We start from the raw sequence: 18,271 nt of genomic DNA on the forward strand, positions 1-18,271 counted from the left end.
TTTCGATATACAAAGCTTCTGGTTTTATTACAACAACAATGTACAACCAATGTTTATTTACAATGCAAAAAAGTATATAAACCACAATTTAAACATTCTGCTACTGGCAGCTGTTATATTTCAGGAGGTAGCCTTAATTAACAAAATGCACTGAAGCCATGTTTCCCATCATGTGTTCTATCAAATAATTTACAATACAAAGAAAAGACTTTTTATGCACATTATGTACAGTTTAATTTTCCTAACTGCAATCTAGTTTTAATCATTTAGTAAAAATTATGCCAGAATTACTGGTATGGCAATGGAATTGCAATCAACTTAACATTTTCTTCCAAAATATGTAAGATTTAGTTTGATTATGCATTCATATTATGCTGCTCAGACTTCAGTTTAAGGGCATATATCAAGGATCGCTCCTTATAATTATGAAACGATCAGGGCCTCACATCTAAAGATGCAATTATTCAACTTGCCATGCCCCTCCCCCACTTTAATGCAAGACAATCCATTTCCACATTACTGTAAAATAGCATCAAAGCAGAAATTCCTAGCGTTGTGGGACTCCTTACATGCCTTGTTTCGAAGTTTGTGAACATCCCAATCTTTTACTCCAAATAACCTTATTATTAATTATTATTATTATTATTATTATTATTATTATTGCAAAGTACTATGCACTATGATTTCACCCCAAACAACATTTCCCTTCCTGAAGAGCATGTTCATTTCTACCTCTCAGTGGCTGTTCATGTCACACATTTTTTGCTCTCTCGAGACACATGGCACAATCCCAAAACTGAGGTTCTCTCAGGTGATAGTGGTTATCCTGTTGTCTTCTATGTCAAAAATGCTCTGGGTGTGCATTAGGCAACCCCCAATTATGTATGTAGACTATTCCGCAACTTTTGATAAGTGCTATATTCACCCTAGAGGTTGTAGGGTCAGAGCAATGGCAAAAGCAACCTCTGGACAGAGTTTTGCTCAGGGGATTCTCCTGACAGCATTTGGGGCAAGGGGTGTATGGAGGGGGTGACTTTTGCCAGTTCCCCCCATCCCCCTGCAATACATTCCACAGTATTGCCAAGGGTTAGGGGATCCTTCAGAATAGTGCGGAAGCTGGCACTGGGGGCTGCAGGTGGAGGGGAGAAATCTGCAAAATCTGCCGTTACCAGTGGGACACTTGGATAAAAAACTGCCTGTGTATGCAAGCAGCCTTTCTATCTGTGGACAGTGAAGTCTGGATCTAGCCCTTTGAGACCACACAGCACAAATTTGGCAAAACACATGTTGACGTTTGTCCAGCATGCAAAAGCCCAAAGTTCTCATTTGCTATCAAGCAGTATCTGAGCTGAAAGGCTATTCAACCAAACTGTTCAGATTCTATTAAGAGGGGTTTAAATAGTCTACTGAAATAAACGTTTTCATTCCAGACAAAGTTAGCTACAGGTTAAATTATGAAAACATAGCATGTTTTTCCCGTATTTGTCTCACAGTTGCATTTGGGAAGAGTACTCTCTTCTTTTGGCCCTGCAGTAAAATGTCCTGAGATTCAGTCAGAAATGCTATACAAAAGTTAGCAACATTTTTTCCCTTGTTATAATAAAATCACATTTAAAAATATTTGTGTGTGTGTGTTAACTGCTTTCTGTTGTATTGTGCTTAACTAGAAAAGTTGGCAGAATTCACATCACAACAGGAGCAGTAAGTTACAATTGGATAACAACATGGAAAAATAGCCTAAGAATGTAATACATAATTGCTTGGAAAAAAGAGTAAAAAACAATGGGATTATAAATTTTGGTTTTCCAATTATTTACATTAAGAGCAACAGCTCTTATATAAAATACATTGCTAAAGACATTCACTGCCTACATCCCTTGTTTTTAACTAACATCAGGTGATGGTTATAAAAGTGCTTCCAGGTAAAAGGTCAGAACAGCCATGGTCTTTGAAGCATCACACTTCCTCCTCTTTAATCACATGCTTTGCAGTAAAGTCTTTCAGTCTTTAATCCTTGGGATGTTGTAGGCGTAACGAACCAATGGGAAACCTCTGCTTTGATAAAAACAGGCACGTCCACAGGCCTGTACTTGATCTGAACTGTCAGACACAAAAGAGTCCTCTTCATCAGCGTAATCAGAATGAGCAGACTGGGTACCACAATCTGACCAATAGCCATCTGGTCTTTGGCAAGGCACTACTGTCAGAGCTGGACAACTGTGGGATTTTATTAAGTGTTTACATGGCACAGGCTTTGATATAAGTAGTGATTCACAACATTCACACATGGTAAGGTTGCCCTGCAGATGTGTGTACATGCCACAGTCATAGTAAAAATCCTGCGCCCCACAGCCACCTTGAGTATTGACAGCAACTGTTCCAGTCCCACTTTTCTTGGTGATGTGCCATCTCAATAATTTCCAATCTTCTTTAAATTTGGGATTGAAGAAGATGTACAAAACTGGATTCAAACAAGCAGGTAATGGGAAAAATATTAAAGTGACAGACTTCATGATTTCAGGGCTAATAGAAATTGCAGTGATGAGTGGAGCAAAGGAGAAAAACGCAACCGGGCAAAAAAAGATGCAGTTGGTGAAGATTAGCCAAGCAACATGTTTAATCATGCTAGCCTGCGAGTTCTCAGAGAGGTCTTCCTTTTCCAAGTTGCAGTAAAGTTTGATATAAATAATAGCCATGAGCAAAAAGGCTAATGAGTTTAGGAGCACTAATGTAACTGTGAACCCTAGGGAAGGAGTTTCTCCAGTGGGAAAGGGCAGGCAGAGAGGTGATGCAGAATACTCTCCCTTATGGAAAAGTGGTAAGCATCCTGCTACAAGTGCGCACAGGAAAGCAAAAATAGCTGCAATTCGAAATTGTTTCTGATTATTGCTTTTACCCTTTTTAATTATTTCCTTTGCAGATAAGCTCCGCTCAATGGCTGCTAGCATCAGGAAAAAAATGGCACTTTCTGAAGAGAAGATGGCCAGAAACCCAGCAACTTTACAGCCACTGCCAGTTTCCCACCAGATACCAAATTCAGCAAACCTTCCCCAAGAAACTGCATCCAAGAAAGTTAATATGCCAGTGTAGACCCCCATGAATAAGTTAGAGACAGAAATCAAGCCTATGAATAGTTTGGAGGAAGGCAGTGAAGTACAAGGAGCAAATATAGTTAACATGACAAGCATGTTGAAGAACAAGGCAACCAAAAAAATAAACCAGACTGTAAGACGGATCATCCAGCTTCCTAGTAAGTATTCACAGGGCTTGAAAGCACCTTTAAAAAAAAGCAAAGAAAAAATATGGTGAGAAATACTAGATTGTCAGCGCTAACATATTTGAACACTATTGTAAGATAGGCATTAGTTAGAATCATACAATCATAGAATTGTTGAATTTGAAGGGACGCCAAGGATCATGTGGTCCAACCCCCCACAATGCAGAAATCTCAACTAAAGGCCATCCATGACAGATGGCCACCCAACTTCTTAAAAACCTCCAAGGAACAGTCCACTACATCTCATGGGAGTCTGTTCCACTGTCAAACAGCTCATACTGCCAAAAAGTCTTATCATTATATTTAGTCGGAATCTCTTTTCTTGTAACTTGAATCCATTGGTTTGAGTCCTACTCTCCAGAGCAGGAGAAAACAAGCTTGGCTCCACCCTCCATGTGACAGCCCTTTAGATATTTGAAGATGGTGATCATACCTCCTCTCAGTCTCCTCTTATCCTGCTTAAACATACCCAATTCCCTCAACTTTTCCTCATAAGGCCTGGTTTCTAGACCCCTGATCATCTTGGTTGCTCTCCACTGCACACGTTCCAGCTTATCAATATCCTCCTTAAATTATGGTGCCCACAACTGGACACAGTACTCTAGTTGTGGTCTGACCAAGGCAGAATATTTCTACAAAAGTGCCTCAATTTAAACAAGCATAATTGGCGCTAAAATCATAAGATAAAACCACAAAACAATAAATAATAACACAGCAGTGCACAACAGTAGTGCACAACACAAGAGGAGGAAGATCTTTTCGGAATTATTTCACCACAATTAGTAGACTGTTTACCAGACTGGTGAATTCTGTCTACCTTTAATGCAAACATTCAGATGATAAGTTTAAGGTAGGGAACAGTCCAGTTACCTGTTGTGGGGGTACAGTGAATTATTGTCTGACCAAGTTCCTCATTCTTATCGCTGCTTAAGTAATCTCCTTCCGGTGCACCTTGATTAAAGAGGCAGATGATTAGGCCTAGAGAAATACTAAAATAGGAAACCACTGGGTGGTTCTTAGACTCTTAAAAATACATTCCTGTAATTTACACTTTTGCTTCATATTAAATTAAAATATCTTAAGTCTACTTGAGGGTGGTGAGAAAGCCTGCAAAATCCTCTTAGATGGCACTCCAAATTCTCATTAAGTTATGCAATGGATGCTTCCCCATAGTTTGAAGCACAGAAGATCATGGCATAACTGAGCAGTTTTGTGTTTGTGCTTTGGTGCTGGGAGTGGAGTAAAGAAGTATCACACTCATACACACCCAAATTGTGGCAGGCAAGATGTGATGATTGGATAAACCATGCTGATCCGCATCAGCCTTGAAGACTGGAGCAGGTTGAAAGCTCCCTGTGGGAATTGTGCAAACTGAAATACTACATATTCCTCTTAGCAACATTAAATCCCACTAAAATTTGAACCATTTTCACACACTATTACTATATCGGAGGACTCACCTCGCTCATGTGCAACTGAATCTTGGTGACTGGAATCTTCTGTGTTAGCATTTAAGTAAGAGTCACAGCCCCAGAAAGCACAGCATTGGTAAGCATATGGAACAGAAAGAGATCTGAAAATACAAGCAGGAATTCTTAATTGACATTTGTTTTTCTTTATAAAACAACAACATCTCTCAGAGCTGGAGACTGCTTTCCTTTTCAAAATACCTTCTAAGGAAGATGAGCTTCAGATTAAAGCTAATTATAAGATTTCCTGAAGAATATGTTTTATATTAGAGAGAGAGAGAGATTATGAAAGTTCCAGCTATAGTACTGTAGAATTCATTTTCTATATGAGCTCTGATCTAAGAAGTTTCTCTGGTTGCAGTCCAACATTATGTTAAAATGTTGTCATCTTAAGGCAAGCAAGATGTTACAAGCGATCGTGCTATTACCTGTGCATGCTGAAATGAACATTCATCAAGCTGCCTGGAGAGCAACACTGTTGCGCAAGTGAATTCCCAGGCAAACACAGCACTAAGCACACGCCTGTCATCCTCACTGTTAATTTTGTTTATATGAAATCCTTCTGGCTTGCCTGTCTGGATTTCCTGCATTGCCCCTGTCTCTCATCCACCTTAAGGATGTGCCAGAAAGATTCATGTATCTAGATGAAGGGTCCTGACATATTTTAAAAAGTTGCTTGCAACTATAAAGTTAATGCCAAATAAAAATAGAAACTAATTAAAATATTAAAAATATTGCCACTAAAGCTATACCACCATAAAAACTATAAAACTGCTATTGATGGGGTGCTGGGAGATACTAGATCAGCTTAAGAGCATGTGCCTTGCTCTCAGAATGCCTGCTAGCATTCAGTAATTTTCAGAAGATGTGGAAAAACCAAGCCTGGTAGACTTCTCTGATAAGGGACTTCTAAAATGAGGGTATAACTACCAAGAATTCTCATCTCTACCAACCTAACTTCAGTCAAGGAAGAACTAAGAGCAATATCTATTCTGATTATAGAAGCGTGCATGCACACGAAAGCTTATACCCTGAACAAACTTAGTTGGTCTCTAAAGTGCTACTGGACAATTTTTAAATTTATTTATTCTGATTATCTTCATGTATAGTAGGCTGGTACACAGGCAGCTTGCCATAGTACACCAAGCAGAAACAACGGGCTTTGAAACTACTTCCTTTATTTGACAAATATAATGTAACCTCATCACATCCAATAATTGTGCTTACATCCACAAATCTATGGTGTGCAAATGTCAATGTTCAATATTTACAGCCAGCCATTCTTCTAAAATACTAGAACAAAAAGTTTTTTTAAAAAAAACAGAGACATGAAAAAGGGTGTAAAGGAATAAAGAGCAGCTGAAGAGATTTTTTAGAAAACAGTATTTTTTTTTCTGTAAAGCAATGATGGGCAATTCGTTTTGATGAAAGTCTGAAGAGGTGGGTAGGCCCAGTGTAGATTTGTTCTATTGTAGCTTGCAGTAGAGCTTCCTATAATGGCAAATTGGACAAAGATCTTTGCTCCAGGTGAGCACTGGATTTAGTCATCATATATAAGCCATAGTTTTCTATGTGGAAATTAAATGTATTTGGTTTACCTCACAGCCCTATTAATGAGAAATGCAAGAGCAACTGCCAGCTGGATTGACTTTATTTTGGGACAGTAAGATAAATCCAAGGTGTATTGACCCAGTTACTGACTTACCTGAGTTTTACAAAGTCCTTTGCCACCAAAGCTTCTTTCAGTTCTGTATTGCCTACAAGTTTAAGCTGGTTTAACCCAGCCAAGCCTCCAGTTGGAAATGAAGTCAATGCATTGAAACTTAAATCTCTAAAAGGATGACAGAAAAACGAAGTGTGAGGGGAAAATAGACCACATTAATTTTAAATACTTGAATATGCAAATCTAAAATTAAAAAGATATCTAGCCATTTTGCTCACTGGATGAGTGGAACACTCTGCTTCTGGATCTCTAAGCAGTATTGTACAATCAATATTCCCTTCCTCCAAAAATAACCTTAGGGTATCATAAGTGATGATAGCCCATAACAATCCTGAGAAGCAAGTTCAACTGAGAGATGATGAGAGGAGCAGAGGCAATGTGATATAGAGCTTAGAGTGTTGGACTATGACCTGGGAGACTAGGGTTCAAAATCCTACAGTCTCCTAAGCCTACCCTACTCTTTGTGGGTGTTGTGAAAATAGACTGAGGAGGAGAAAAGTACAGCACCTTGAGGTCCTTGGAGGAAAGGTTGGATATAAATGTTCTAGTAATAAAAAAAAAGGACATCTGCCCAAGGTCACCCAGTAAGCTTCATGTCTGAGCAGGAAATTGAACCTGGGTCTCCTCCTTTGAGATACAATGCTCTTCCCTTTGTTGCACCTTTTTCTAGATTTTCCAAATGTCAACAGAAATTAACCCAGCCATCACCATCTTCAGACAAATCTAAAAGCTGGCTTTTAAATATCTATTATCTTCCTATGCAGCTATTTCAAAAGGGAATGGCTGTTATAGGCCAAGCCAAGTTGCCAGCCTAGCAAAGCACAGCTGCCCGATGGAGGTATTCGTCTAGATGCAGTAGTCACTAAGCAGAAGACAGAAAAACCAGGAGTAGCAGCATAAGGGGAGGGGCACGACAGAAGTAAATTAAGCATGATGTGGAGGCAGACATTTTTCTCCCTTCTCATAATACTGAAACTTGGGTCACCCAATGAAGAATATCATCCTGAAACTCCCACCAGACAAAATGAAGTATTTCTCATAGCAAATAATTTATGGAATTTGCTGCCAGAAGATATTGTGATGGCCACCAGCTTCAACTGCTTGAAATGGAGATTAGACAAATTCATGGAAAGGTCCATCAGTGGCTATTATTCAAGATGGTATGTACAACTTCTTGTTTCAACAACTTTGTGGCCCTGAAAACCAGCTGGGAGAAAGCAGCAACAGGGGAGGGATATTGCCTTCATGCTCAGCTTGTCAGCTTCCCAGAGGCATCCGGTAAGCAACATTAGGAAAGAGGGTGCAGGACGAGTTGGACCTTTTAGTCTGACGCAGCAGGGCTCTCCTTCCGGTCTTATGCACACAAGAGTCACATAAATGCTCTTCATTTCTCCAGGTTGCTAAAAATGTGAATGCATACTAATATTTGTATAAAACTCCACTATAAATCATATTCTGCTTGGTTGTTCCATATGCAAAGTCAAGATATTGAATGACTTTGGAAGTTCCCTGGAAATGACTCACTTATTGTTTTTTGTTTTGTGTGTGTGTTTTTTTGCAAATACGGGAGCTGCATACAAAGGGGATCAAGAAAAGAGAGAAGACCAAAATTACTCTAAGTTTCACAGGCTGAGTGGCATTCTTTTTACACCAACACACATCAAGCTGTGATGTGAGTAGCTGGTTTTCTTGTATGCTGCAGGAACATGGTACTTTTTGCTCTTTCAGGATGCCAGCTGAATGAGGGTTTAAGGCATTATGGGAAACAGAAGTGGATATTTTTGAGAAGGAGAAATGGTACTTGCACTGTTCTAAAAATGTTCTACTTACAGGTTGGTAATAGCACCCAGCATAGTAAATGCTTCCTTGTCAATTCGGTGGATCAAATTTCTGCTGAGATCACTGCAATTTAAAGAGGTGCTATTGTGTTAGTGATTTATACTGACATGCCTAAATGGCTATTGTTTGCACTTCAGTGATTACTTTGTGTTTCAGGTCATACTAAATTTCTAACAAACATAAATAACTTGCAACTTAACTGTATTTTACAATGTCATAATGACCAATTTTCTTGACACAGTTCTCTTAAGGGCATTTTATTCACTGGAAAACTGAGAAACAAGGCTTGGTGGACCATGGCCTTCCAGTATGGCACTATAAAGGTCTACTTGCTCTCTTTTCTCCAGGTGCCAGCACCAGCTACCTAAATTTGATTTCAGATGACTCCATGTCATTACCTCTCTTACCTGGGACAAATCCTTGACCCTGATAAGGAATAACCTAACATTCCGTACTGAAATTCATTTTCTTATGGCCCAGTTTTCCAATCAGTTAAGGTCATATTGAATCCTGATTCTGTCTTCTGAGATATTAGCTCCCCCTCCCAGTTTGGCATGACCTATTGGATTAAGATCTGTCACAGAGGCTCCCCCCCCCCCCCACTTTCAGGATCTATACTTTATGTGAAGATGTGGGAGAGGGCCCTTTGCAATTCATTTTGCTGCCTAATACTGTGATTACCTTATTGTTTTAAGATTAGTATTGTTTGTTTATTGTTTTAGGTTTGTTATTCTGTGTAATGAATGGGGCATATTCACTTTGCAATACAGCACCTGTTCTTCCTAAACAGTGATCCACTTCTGTGTTCTCTCATCAAAAACTTGCAGTATCTTATCTAAGCAAGCTCTCACCCCAGTGATCTTTGCAAGTCCTACAGCACCCACCTCCTGGCCACTGTCCTGCCACCAATACTGCAGTCTCCTTCTCCCCCAATTTTCTAGGGTGAATTTAAACCAATACACCCACGTAACAATTAACATAAATTTTATAAAGTTTGTTTTGGTATGTAACTGCCACATATGCAACATGCATTCAAAGTGGCTTACAATATAACAGATGAAATACTAATCTCATTCTAATTTATTTTTAAGGGGAAATAAACCATGGCACGTATGTGAGCTCAGAACTAGAAGTGGATAAAACCCATCTGAAGGCTGCCTCCTGTCTGTGGTGACATTTCAGCAAACCATCTGGCTTTACTGATTTGTGTATGTGGTTTTAAATTGGAGGAGAAAGGAGTGCATATGTGTGGGAGATGCCTAAATTAAGCATTGGGACAGGAGGGACAAAATAAATGAAACATTTTGAGGAGTGCTGGATTGGCTGGGCTGAGAGCTATTTTACAAATGATTGCCTTGCTGTGGTTAACTGTACGTTGGCTACCAACATTGAGTACCACTGTTAGTTTCCAACACTTCACTTAAAATAAAAGCATTTGTAAAGAGAATAGACTCACAGGGTACGTAGAGAAGTCAGCCCCTGGAATATATCGTCTTTGATTTCTTCAATTTGATTATGCTGCAAAGATCTGAAATATGGAAATTAGTTACACAGAGGAGGATTTTCACCAAAAGGCAGCACAGTCATGACACTGCATTCTATCCTGACAGGAACAACCCCCACTTTTAACTTATTAACCTCAAATTATTAATGAATGATTAAATGAAAGACACTGTGGAAGACCGAAAGAAAGGCAGGAGGGGAAAAAAGAAAAAGAAGGAGTTAAAGGAAGAGAGCATAAAGCAAGATACGAGGTGAAAGCCTAATTTAGCAACACAGTAATAGCATGAAGTGGACTTGGAGCTTATTGCAAAACCACACTAGTTAGACCTCAACTGGAATCCTGTCTCCTGCTCAGAGCAGCAGACTTGAAGAAGTAGGTAGACATTGAATGGGTTCAGAGGAAATCAATGAAGACAGGTAACAATACAAGTTCTGTGAGGTTGGTTGTTTTTTTTAAGCACCTCCATAAAGGGTAAAGATTTATTCTCTGCTTCTGCAGAGGGCAGAACTACATCCAACAGCTTAAGTTTCAAGAGGACAGATTTGGTGGTAAGAGTAGTTTGACAATGGAAACAATTTTACATAGAGGGTTGGTGGGCTCTCTGTTACTGGAGATCTTCAAACAGAGGTTGGACATTTGTCGGGGATCATTGAGCTCTGGATTTTGTGCATCAGGTAGGGCATTTATATTATATGTCCTACAAGGCACAAGACGAAGGGGCCTTAACAGTTGCTTAAAACTCTCTCTCTCTCTCACACACACACACACACACACCACCCAGACACAAGTTGAAAACTGAATAAAGGCCAAGGTCTAGAAGCCACTGGGGCAAATAGAGAGCGAGGAGGAAGCAAGAATGACAAAGAGAAGTAGAAATGCACCAAAAGGCAATGAAGTAATGAGAGGACTTAACATCTATCACCACTTTGTACACTTCCCACTCTGGTCACAAAACATTAACTTAGGACGAAAACAAGGAATGCCTGTTTTGAAATACTGTCCTCTTGCTATCAGTTGTAGACAAACTATAGAGTTTCATTTTTGGTGGCACAGATTCAGGCGTGGGGGGTGGGGTGGGGAGGGAAAATCAGATTAGACTGGGAGTGCTCTATACTCACATTTCTTCCAGGGAACTGCAACCTTTAAAACTTGGAAGTTGTTTTATGTTGTTATAAGATAAATCCCTTGTAAAGGAAACAAAAGGAAAAGGTTACCGTTATCATTTTATATGAAGGTATACTGCTTCTAATTCAGGGTCACAAATATATGGTCAATCTTCCTCTCCCAACATTCTTATAACAATCTATTTCCCCACTAGCTGTTTTCCAAAGAAAGTGTACTGCCTTCTCTAAAGTTTTTCGAACAACTTCAGCTTAAAAGATAGTATAGATGTGGGATGTGATTAGGAAGTTTACAAAAGCAATTGAAACAAAAGTCTCAAATTCATAAGGGCTGCAGTCACCATTAGTCAACTCTCCAGGAGCTGCGTATCAGTAGTGGGTTTAGCCACTCCACACTCTTGCATTCACACACACCATATACACATGCACAGGCCACCTATCCTGAGCTGATGTCTGCAGATCAGCAGTGAAGGATTATTGCTCCCTCCTTTTTTAACAGAGGCTCAAACTGATGAAGGGGGGGGGGCATTTGCATCCCTAAGAGGCTGCAGCAACACACAGACCAGGGAGTTAGCAAGTCTCTACAAGAGCCTGCCCATTCATGCGGTCCCAGTAAGCTCCAGTTTGGCTTAGAGTGATGTGAAAACAAGGCAACCGAAACAAATGACTCATAGCAGGGATGTCTGATCTGCGTGGTTTTAAACTGACATGCTCAATTCTGACTTTTTTGGGTTATTATGCTCCATTTCCCCCATATAAAATCTATAGCACATACTGCTCCTTATAAGGGATATGCTAACAAACATTGATATAAATTGTATATTCTACTTTTGTGGTTTTATAGTAGGACCAAGAAGTTTCTACTTACAAAGTCCGAAGCAGTTTTTGTTCTTGGCATAGATCAATGGGAATGCTGCTTATTTTGGTGCCTGTAAAAGTCCTGTTTAATAAAACAGAAGCATGTGAATGAACTTTGATTCATAATAATTGCCAGAATTATTAAAATGAAGACATCCTAGAAAGTTAGGACTCAATCACTTATTTCTGAACACAGTAAAGGACATTTTTAAAATACATGTGCCTTTGACTAATGCCCTAGGAGTGTTGATTCAACAAAACTGAAACAGATTAAAAATAGGTCAATATTTATAGAAACAGTGATAGCATTTTTTCATTTGCTCTTTCAGAAAAGTATTTTAAAAACAACGATGTTAGGCTTAACCATGTGCATCTCCTACATCATTAGGAAGCATTACAAATGCTTTGCTTTCTCTCTAACTAACTGGATACCCTAAGTTTAGATAAAGCTTAGCCTATTTCAGGTTTCCAAGCTTCATCCAATGAGGAGCAGGGTGAGAATGAATTCACTGGCCCCATACACCTCCATCATGTTCTTGGCTTCATATGATTTTCATGTTCTGGGAAAGGAACTTCTGCAGCAGGGAACCTTTTCTGTACAGGAAAGCTCCCCACATGAGGGGAGGAAGCAAATGGATTAATTCCTACTCTCCCTTGCACATAATGGTAACTGCGTGGGAGGAAGTATGCCTGAAATGGGCTCATGTGACATAAACATATGGATAAGGAAGTCCCATCTCCAAAACTCAGCAATAAAATTAATTTTAAATGTTCTCCTTAAAAGAGAACCTAACCATTAGAATTAGTTATTGTTCATTAATAGAGTTTGATAGAAGATACTTACAGGCTTTCCAGATTGGTGGTTCCTGTTAAGTTAGGAAACCACTGTACCATGCTAGCACCACGAATGACCCTAAAGGAGGAGAAGAAATACAATGACACACACTGTTGCTTTAGTGGATAGAAGGAACACAAGAAGAGCCCTGCTGGGTCAGGCCAAAAGCCCATCAAGTTCAGTATCCTGTTCTCAAAGTGGCCTTCCAGATGCCTCTGGGAAGCCTGAAATTAGGTCTTGAGTACAATAGTACTCTCCTCATTTGTGAATCCCACCAACTGGTATTCAGAGGCCTACTGAAGCACAGCATTGGAGGTCATACATAGTCAATGATATGTGCTATGTGAATAGAGGTTTTCATTAAAGGTTCATACCAATCTAATCTCATTTCCACTTACATTTATCCGTGCTAGATTTAATGACATTTGCATCACATCTCAATGTACAAATCTCTAAGCACAGCTTAAAAATGTTTGAAATATTAAATGGATTACAAATGCTTTTGGGGGGGGGAACCCACACAAAATATTGAAAAATGTGTTTGTCATCTACTCAGAACTATGTTCAAAATCTGAACTCTTGCCAATGGACTGCTCTGTCGTTGATACTATGGTCTGGTTGCCAAGACAGCTTCCTTGCTCACAGTCAAGACCCTGACGTACATGTTAAATTCACATGTGTGGATTTGTGAGAGAGCAGAAAGAGAAAGTGGTAAGTAAGGCAGAGTGTGGGGGGGGGGTGAGAAAGAAAATGAATGCTATGAGTAAGCATTCTATGTCTGCAGCCACCAGCAGTGTGCAGACCCCAAGGATTCCTCCCATCCCTACCAAGGGAAAGTGGGCCTCTGTGACAAAAGGTTCCCCACCTCTACTCTGTCTTTTCCTCTGGTGTAGGCCCTACTACATCCTCTCTGAGAATTTAATACCGGAATGAGGAAGAGGAGCTTTTCTTTTATTCTTAAATATTTAGCATACACAAGAAACCTACGAACAGAGCACAGCACTTCTAAAGAATGACCACATTTGTGCCATGGTCACTGCCAAGTAATACAACCATTAGGTCTCAGATTAAGTGAAGCTGTGAGACTCATCTAAGCCAAATCCCATTTTTACGCTAAGTTGGGAGTCATCCTGAGGTGGCGGTACAAAAAGCACACCGTGATTGAAATGCATTTCTCAGTTTAGCAAAGACTTGCAAGGGTTTGTTTGATCAAATCTCCAAGGCTTATGTTTTCAAAGGGTGTGTGCACCAAGATGAGCTTATGGAAACATACCAAAATATATGACCGATTTACAACCGTGGGGTTTTGCAAGGGAAAGAACAATAAGGAAAAGGGAAGAGGGGAAAACAGAGTGCTCACAAGGAAGCATAGGAAAACAACAATGAAGGCATCACCCTAAATTAATCATCATGATAACCAATGCCCAATAAAATCCAGTTCACAGAAGAGACAGAATAGTGTAGCAGCAATGGAGTTGTGGATGTAAGAGTCAAGTACAGTTAAACCAAGTCACGCAGAAGAATGGCATCATGTAACATTTAGGAACAGCAGTTGCACAATACCCCCCCCCCCAGTTGCTATAGATTGATTGCATGGCTTAAGGAAGGGGATCCAATACTTCAATTCCACTTGCAAAAAATGATTTTGATCCAGCAAGTGCCTCTGCTAATGTAACAAGGGAAGAGAGGACTTTCTCAGATTCCCTTTCCTTCCTGCTTCCATGCTGTTCTGGGGATCCCCCAGGAACAGTTTTTCAGGAAAGTGGGACACAGAGGCTGTAACAAGGAGGGAGAAATCACCTTCTCTTCTCTTACATTAGCAGAGATGGCTGCCGGATCAAAAGCCACTACGTAAATGGAATGGCAGCATCGGCTTCCACCATTAGTCATGAACATAAACAGTGTATGAAAGGGTTCTGGTGTACAGAATACATAATGAGTTGACATTGCTCTATAACAGAGGTAGGCAACCTAAGGCCCGTGGGCCGGATGCAGCCTAATCTCCTCCTCAATCTGGCCCGCGGGCGGTCCGGGAATCAACGTGTTTTTACATGAGTAGAATGTGTCCTTTTATTTAAAATGCATCTTTGGGTTATTTGTGGGGCCTGCCTGGTATTTTTACATAAGTAGAATGCGTGCTTTTATTTAAAATGCATTTCTGGGTTGTTTGTGAGGCATAGGAATCCGTTCATATATTTTTTTTCAAAATATAGTCCGGCCCACCACCTGGTCTGAGGGACGGTGGACCGGCCCACGGCTGAAAAAGGTTGCTGACCCCTGCTCTATAAGGTCTTAGCACTAGGTCTGCAGCTTCTTCTGATCTCCTAGCTGGAGATTGTTAAATACTGCCTGCCTACAGTATTTGGTATCAACCATTTAAAGCAATAATTTAGCAGGGAAAACAATGGCTTTTGTATAATATATAAACATTAGGATGCTGTCAAACAATTTATGTGATTAAGTATTTGCCAAAATAGCAGTTAAACTACAGAACTTATAGATCTTTTAGAATCATACATGTTTCTCCACGCTGCAAACATGCTCTCCCTGTATGACGGTGATTTCCCCAGTGGTCTCTACTGCACAACTTTAGTCTTGCAACTCCATTGCTAATTCATCATCATCGTTCTTGTGTAACAGATATTATCAGCACTGTTGATGTTAATTATAAATTTGGGAGTGCTCTTGTTGTTGTTTTCTGGTTTTGCACTGTAAGCAAAACCTTTACCAGCTTTCCCGTAATAGCCTCCATAAGAATACTAAACAAACCAACAAAACTGGAACTTACTATAATGATTTAAAGTGTGCTTATTTTAGTCTTGCTCCAGGCTTTTTCTCTTCCAAGAGATAACATACTTACAGGAACATGCCAAGAGCAGAAAAAGAGTTGATGGGGATGCCCACTATGAGCCCTCTCCCCCAGTCAGTTGAGGGGAAAGGCACCTATATTTTTTTGTGGGGGGGGGGGTGTTTCTGTTTGTTCTTTGTTGTTATGTTATATAATTTGTGTTTTTATGTTGTAAACCGCCTTGTGGTCTTTGGATGAAGGGCAGTATATAAGTCTAATAATAATAATAATAATAATAATAATAATAATACAAATAATACAATAATAATAAAATACAATTTTATAGTTACTTTTTAATGGAGCTGACAAAGGTTACAATCATACTATAGTGCAAGAGTACTTACAGGGAATGCAAATCTGACAAGTTTTGAAAAGCTGAGTTCCCAACAAAGGATAATGGGTTATCAAACAGATGTCTAGAGTGAAAACATTTAAGAAGACAAATTTTCAGTTCATATAATCGCTTCTTGATCCGTTAAACAAAAGAATGTAATCACTGGTTTTTTAAAAAACCAAACTTACATAGTACGAAGAAGTGGGTTTCCTACAAACGCATTGTCAGGGATCACGGAAATGTAATTACTGTGAAATCCCCTAAAAACAAAAATTAGGGAAAGAACGATAACACTTTAATGGTCAGAATCTTACAAAGAGTAACTGCAATCACAGGAATTGAGGTGGCTGTTGGAGGCTATCCATGTGAAGATGCTAGTTCGCATGAAGGACAACTTCCACGCAAGCTTGGTGGCATCCTGTGGACTCCCACCACATGGAAACTCTCATTAGACCAAACCCTGGCCAAGACGCTGCAAGCCAGGATTAGGCTTACATCTAACTGCAAAGAAAACTGCATGCACATTGTTTCATTCTATCTTCATGAGTAAGAAGACAAGAGGCTTTCATTAAAACATGTGGCTTTCATTAAAACATGTGGCTTTCAGGGAAAGTACCTGGAAGATCCCCAAAGAAGCTGTTCCCCGTTTTATAGATTGCCAGGAAGTGAGAGAGACAACATCTTTAAAACCTGGAGTTTTGTTTTGTGTTTTTATGTTAGAGAAAACAAAATACGTAAGGAAGCCACAATAATACTCACAGCTCTTTTAGGCTTGGAAGTGCTTTTACTGCTTCAGGGAACTCTGCCATGTTGTTATAATTCAAGTCTCTGAAAAGAACAGCATCTTTAATATTATGAAGTGCTTGGTATTAATCTATTTCCTCAAAGTAAAACAAAAAACAAAAACAAACCAGTTTTTTGGTACATTTTTTTCCCAAAGCAAAACTAGAGAAATCACAGAACTTCTTCATAATCAGACATTTATAAAAACATATAATTGTCAATTTGAAAGCAATCTAAAACAGACACATTGTATTTTATAAATTACTTAATGTAACAACACAAATAGAAATCATCAAAATTGCAGCTGCTCTATAAAGGATTGTAATTTTAACTGGAATGTAACTGAAATTAATAAGATTTTGGAACACAGGGAAAAAAAATTAGGAAGCCATCAAATCTAGCACATGGGGGCCACTTTAACAAAAATGTATAATATGGTATTTGATCAATTTGTATTAAGAATTGTATTAATTGGATATGAATTGGCATTGTTATAATGGGGCTATTATTGGAATAATATTGGAAAACTATTTTTTTTAAAAGATAATTTCCCCCAGCTCTGCTGCCAAAAGTTCTGCCCACACTGGAAACCTTGGGAAAGAAAAGCAAGTTGTGATGTGACCAGCTCAGGGTTGTGCAACAAAGTATTAAGCATATTTGTATATGTAAGTAAATACAACTAATTACCATAACATCATAATTATAAAGCAAAACCTTAACAAATTTTAATCTCAAGATTCAATGCCATCAAGTCTTTTGTAATGTGCTTTATTCAATCACAGAGCCCCAAAGGCAGGATACTTACAAGGTTTCTAGGTTGTTTAATCCATCAAAACAATGATGTCCCAGTGTTTTTATTTTATTGTTATGGAGATGCCTGGGGAAAAAAAGCAGAAGGGGTAATCTATTAACCACAGGAATCACTATGTAGGAGCTAAGGTTCCAAAAATAGCTTTACTTGATAGCAAAAAATGTGTTGCACTCACAAGGAACATCCAGGCTGATAGGTTGCTAATACACAAACCCCCTTTTGTTGTTGAGCAAGGTAGCAGAACTCGCAAGCTAATGATTTTGAACCCCACCCTGCATTCCCCATCTTAAGAATGCAGTTCCTAGGTGATAGAGGTTACCTTCAAATTCTGAAATTGACAACAGAAGAGTTCTGTTTTTTTGTGCATACCTTACTCTTACCAGGGAACAGTATAGAAAGTGACCAGATTTTGTCTTTTCTCCTTGAATAGCAGGGGTGCTATCTCCCACACCCATCCCACTTAAATCATCTCAGTCTTGTAGTGGGACCCATGGAAGCCAAGCAGATTGTAATGCATGAACAAGAACCTACAGAACCCATGAAAACATCACAGTTCTACAAAAATTCATTCACATCTGCTTCCTTGCTACCCATCATTGAAACAGATTGATCATGTGAACCATAAAAAGCCAATGAGATTCCCTTTCCTTGTCTTTTGCATTGGCGCTTGAACCAAAGGGCTTCTGAGATTTCTCTCTTTCAAAAACGCTAAGTAAATAAAGCTTGGCAGAGAGCCCAATAGCAAACTCATTTGAAATTTTGGTTGCCCTTTTGGATGCACAACCCAGTGCAAGCATGCTTCACAAAGGTGCACACCCAAGAGCTGGGAAATGTGCGCAATGCATTTATGTACCATATATGTGCCAAAT

The 18,271-nt window shown here is 39.3% G+C and overlaps 1 protein-coding gene across 2 annotated transcripts in view; it reads right to left on the reverse strand.

Annotated features, from left to right (window-relative positions):
• The window catches only part of LGR4 (leucine rich repeat containing G protein-coupled receptor 4), an 82,282-nt gene continuing 64,011 nt past the window's right edge, over positions 1–18,271 (reverse strand). Inside the window, exons 6-18 of one of the 2 annotated variants that reach the window (XM_081882799.1) lie at positions 17,397–17,468; positions 16,568–16,636; positions 15,997–16,068; positions 15,819–15,890; positions 12,636–12,704; positions 11,802–11,873; positions 10,931–10,996; positions 9,765–9,836; positions 8,300–8,371; positions 6,452–6,577; positions 4,738–4,850; positions 4,148–4,228; positions 1–3,277 (exon numbers count right to left, since the gene is read on the reverse strand). In XM_081882799.1, the coding sequence (XP_081738925.1) occupies positions 2,001–3,277; positions 4,148–4,228; positions 4,738–4,850; positions 6,452–6,577; positions 8,300–8,371; positions 9,765–9,836; positions 10,931–10,996; positions 11,802–11,873; positions 12,636–12,704; positions 15,819–15,890; positions 15,997–16,068; positions 16,568–16,636; positions 17,397–17,468 (2,233 nt within the window). In that variant the 3' untranslated portion in view covers positions 1–2,000. The remainder of the gene's footprint in view (positions 3,278–4,147; positions 4,229–4,737; positions 4,851–6,451; positions 6,578–8,299; positions 8,372–9,764; positions 9,837–10,930; positions 10,997–11,801; positions 11,874–12,635; positions 12,705–15,818; positions 15,891–15,996; positions 16,069–16,567; positions 16,637–17,396; positions 17,469–18,271) is intronic. The other variant, XM_081882800.1, reaches the window with a different exon arrangement.

The sequence above is a fragment of the Podarcis melisellensis genome, assembly GCF_964234715.1.
Source record: "Podarcis melisellensis genome assembly, chromosome: 1".
In the NCBI taxonomy this organism is placed as follows: Eukaryota; Metazoa; Chordata; class Lepidosauria; order Squamata; family Lacertidae; genus Podarcis; species Podarcis melisellensis.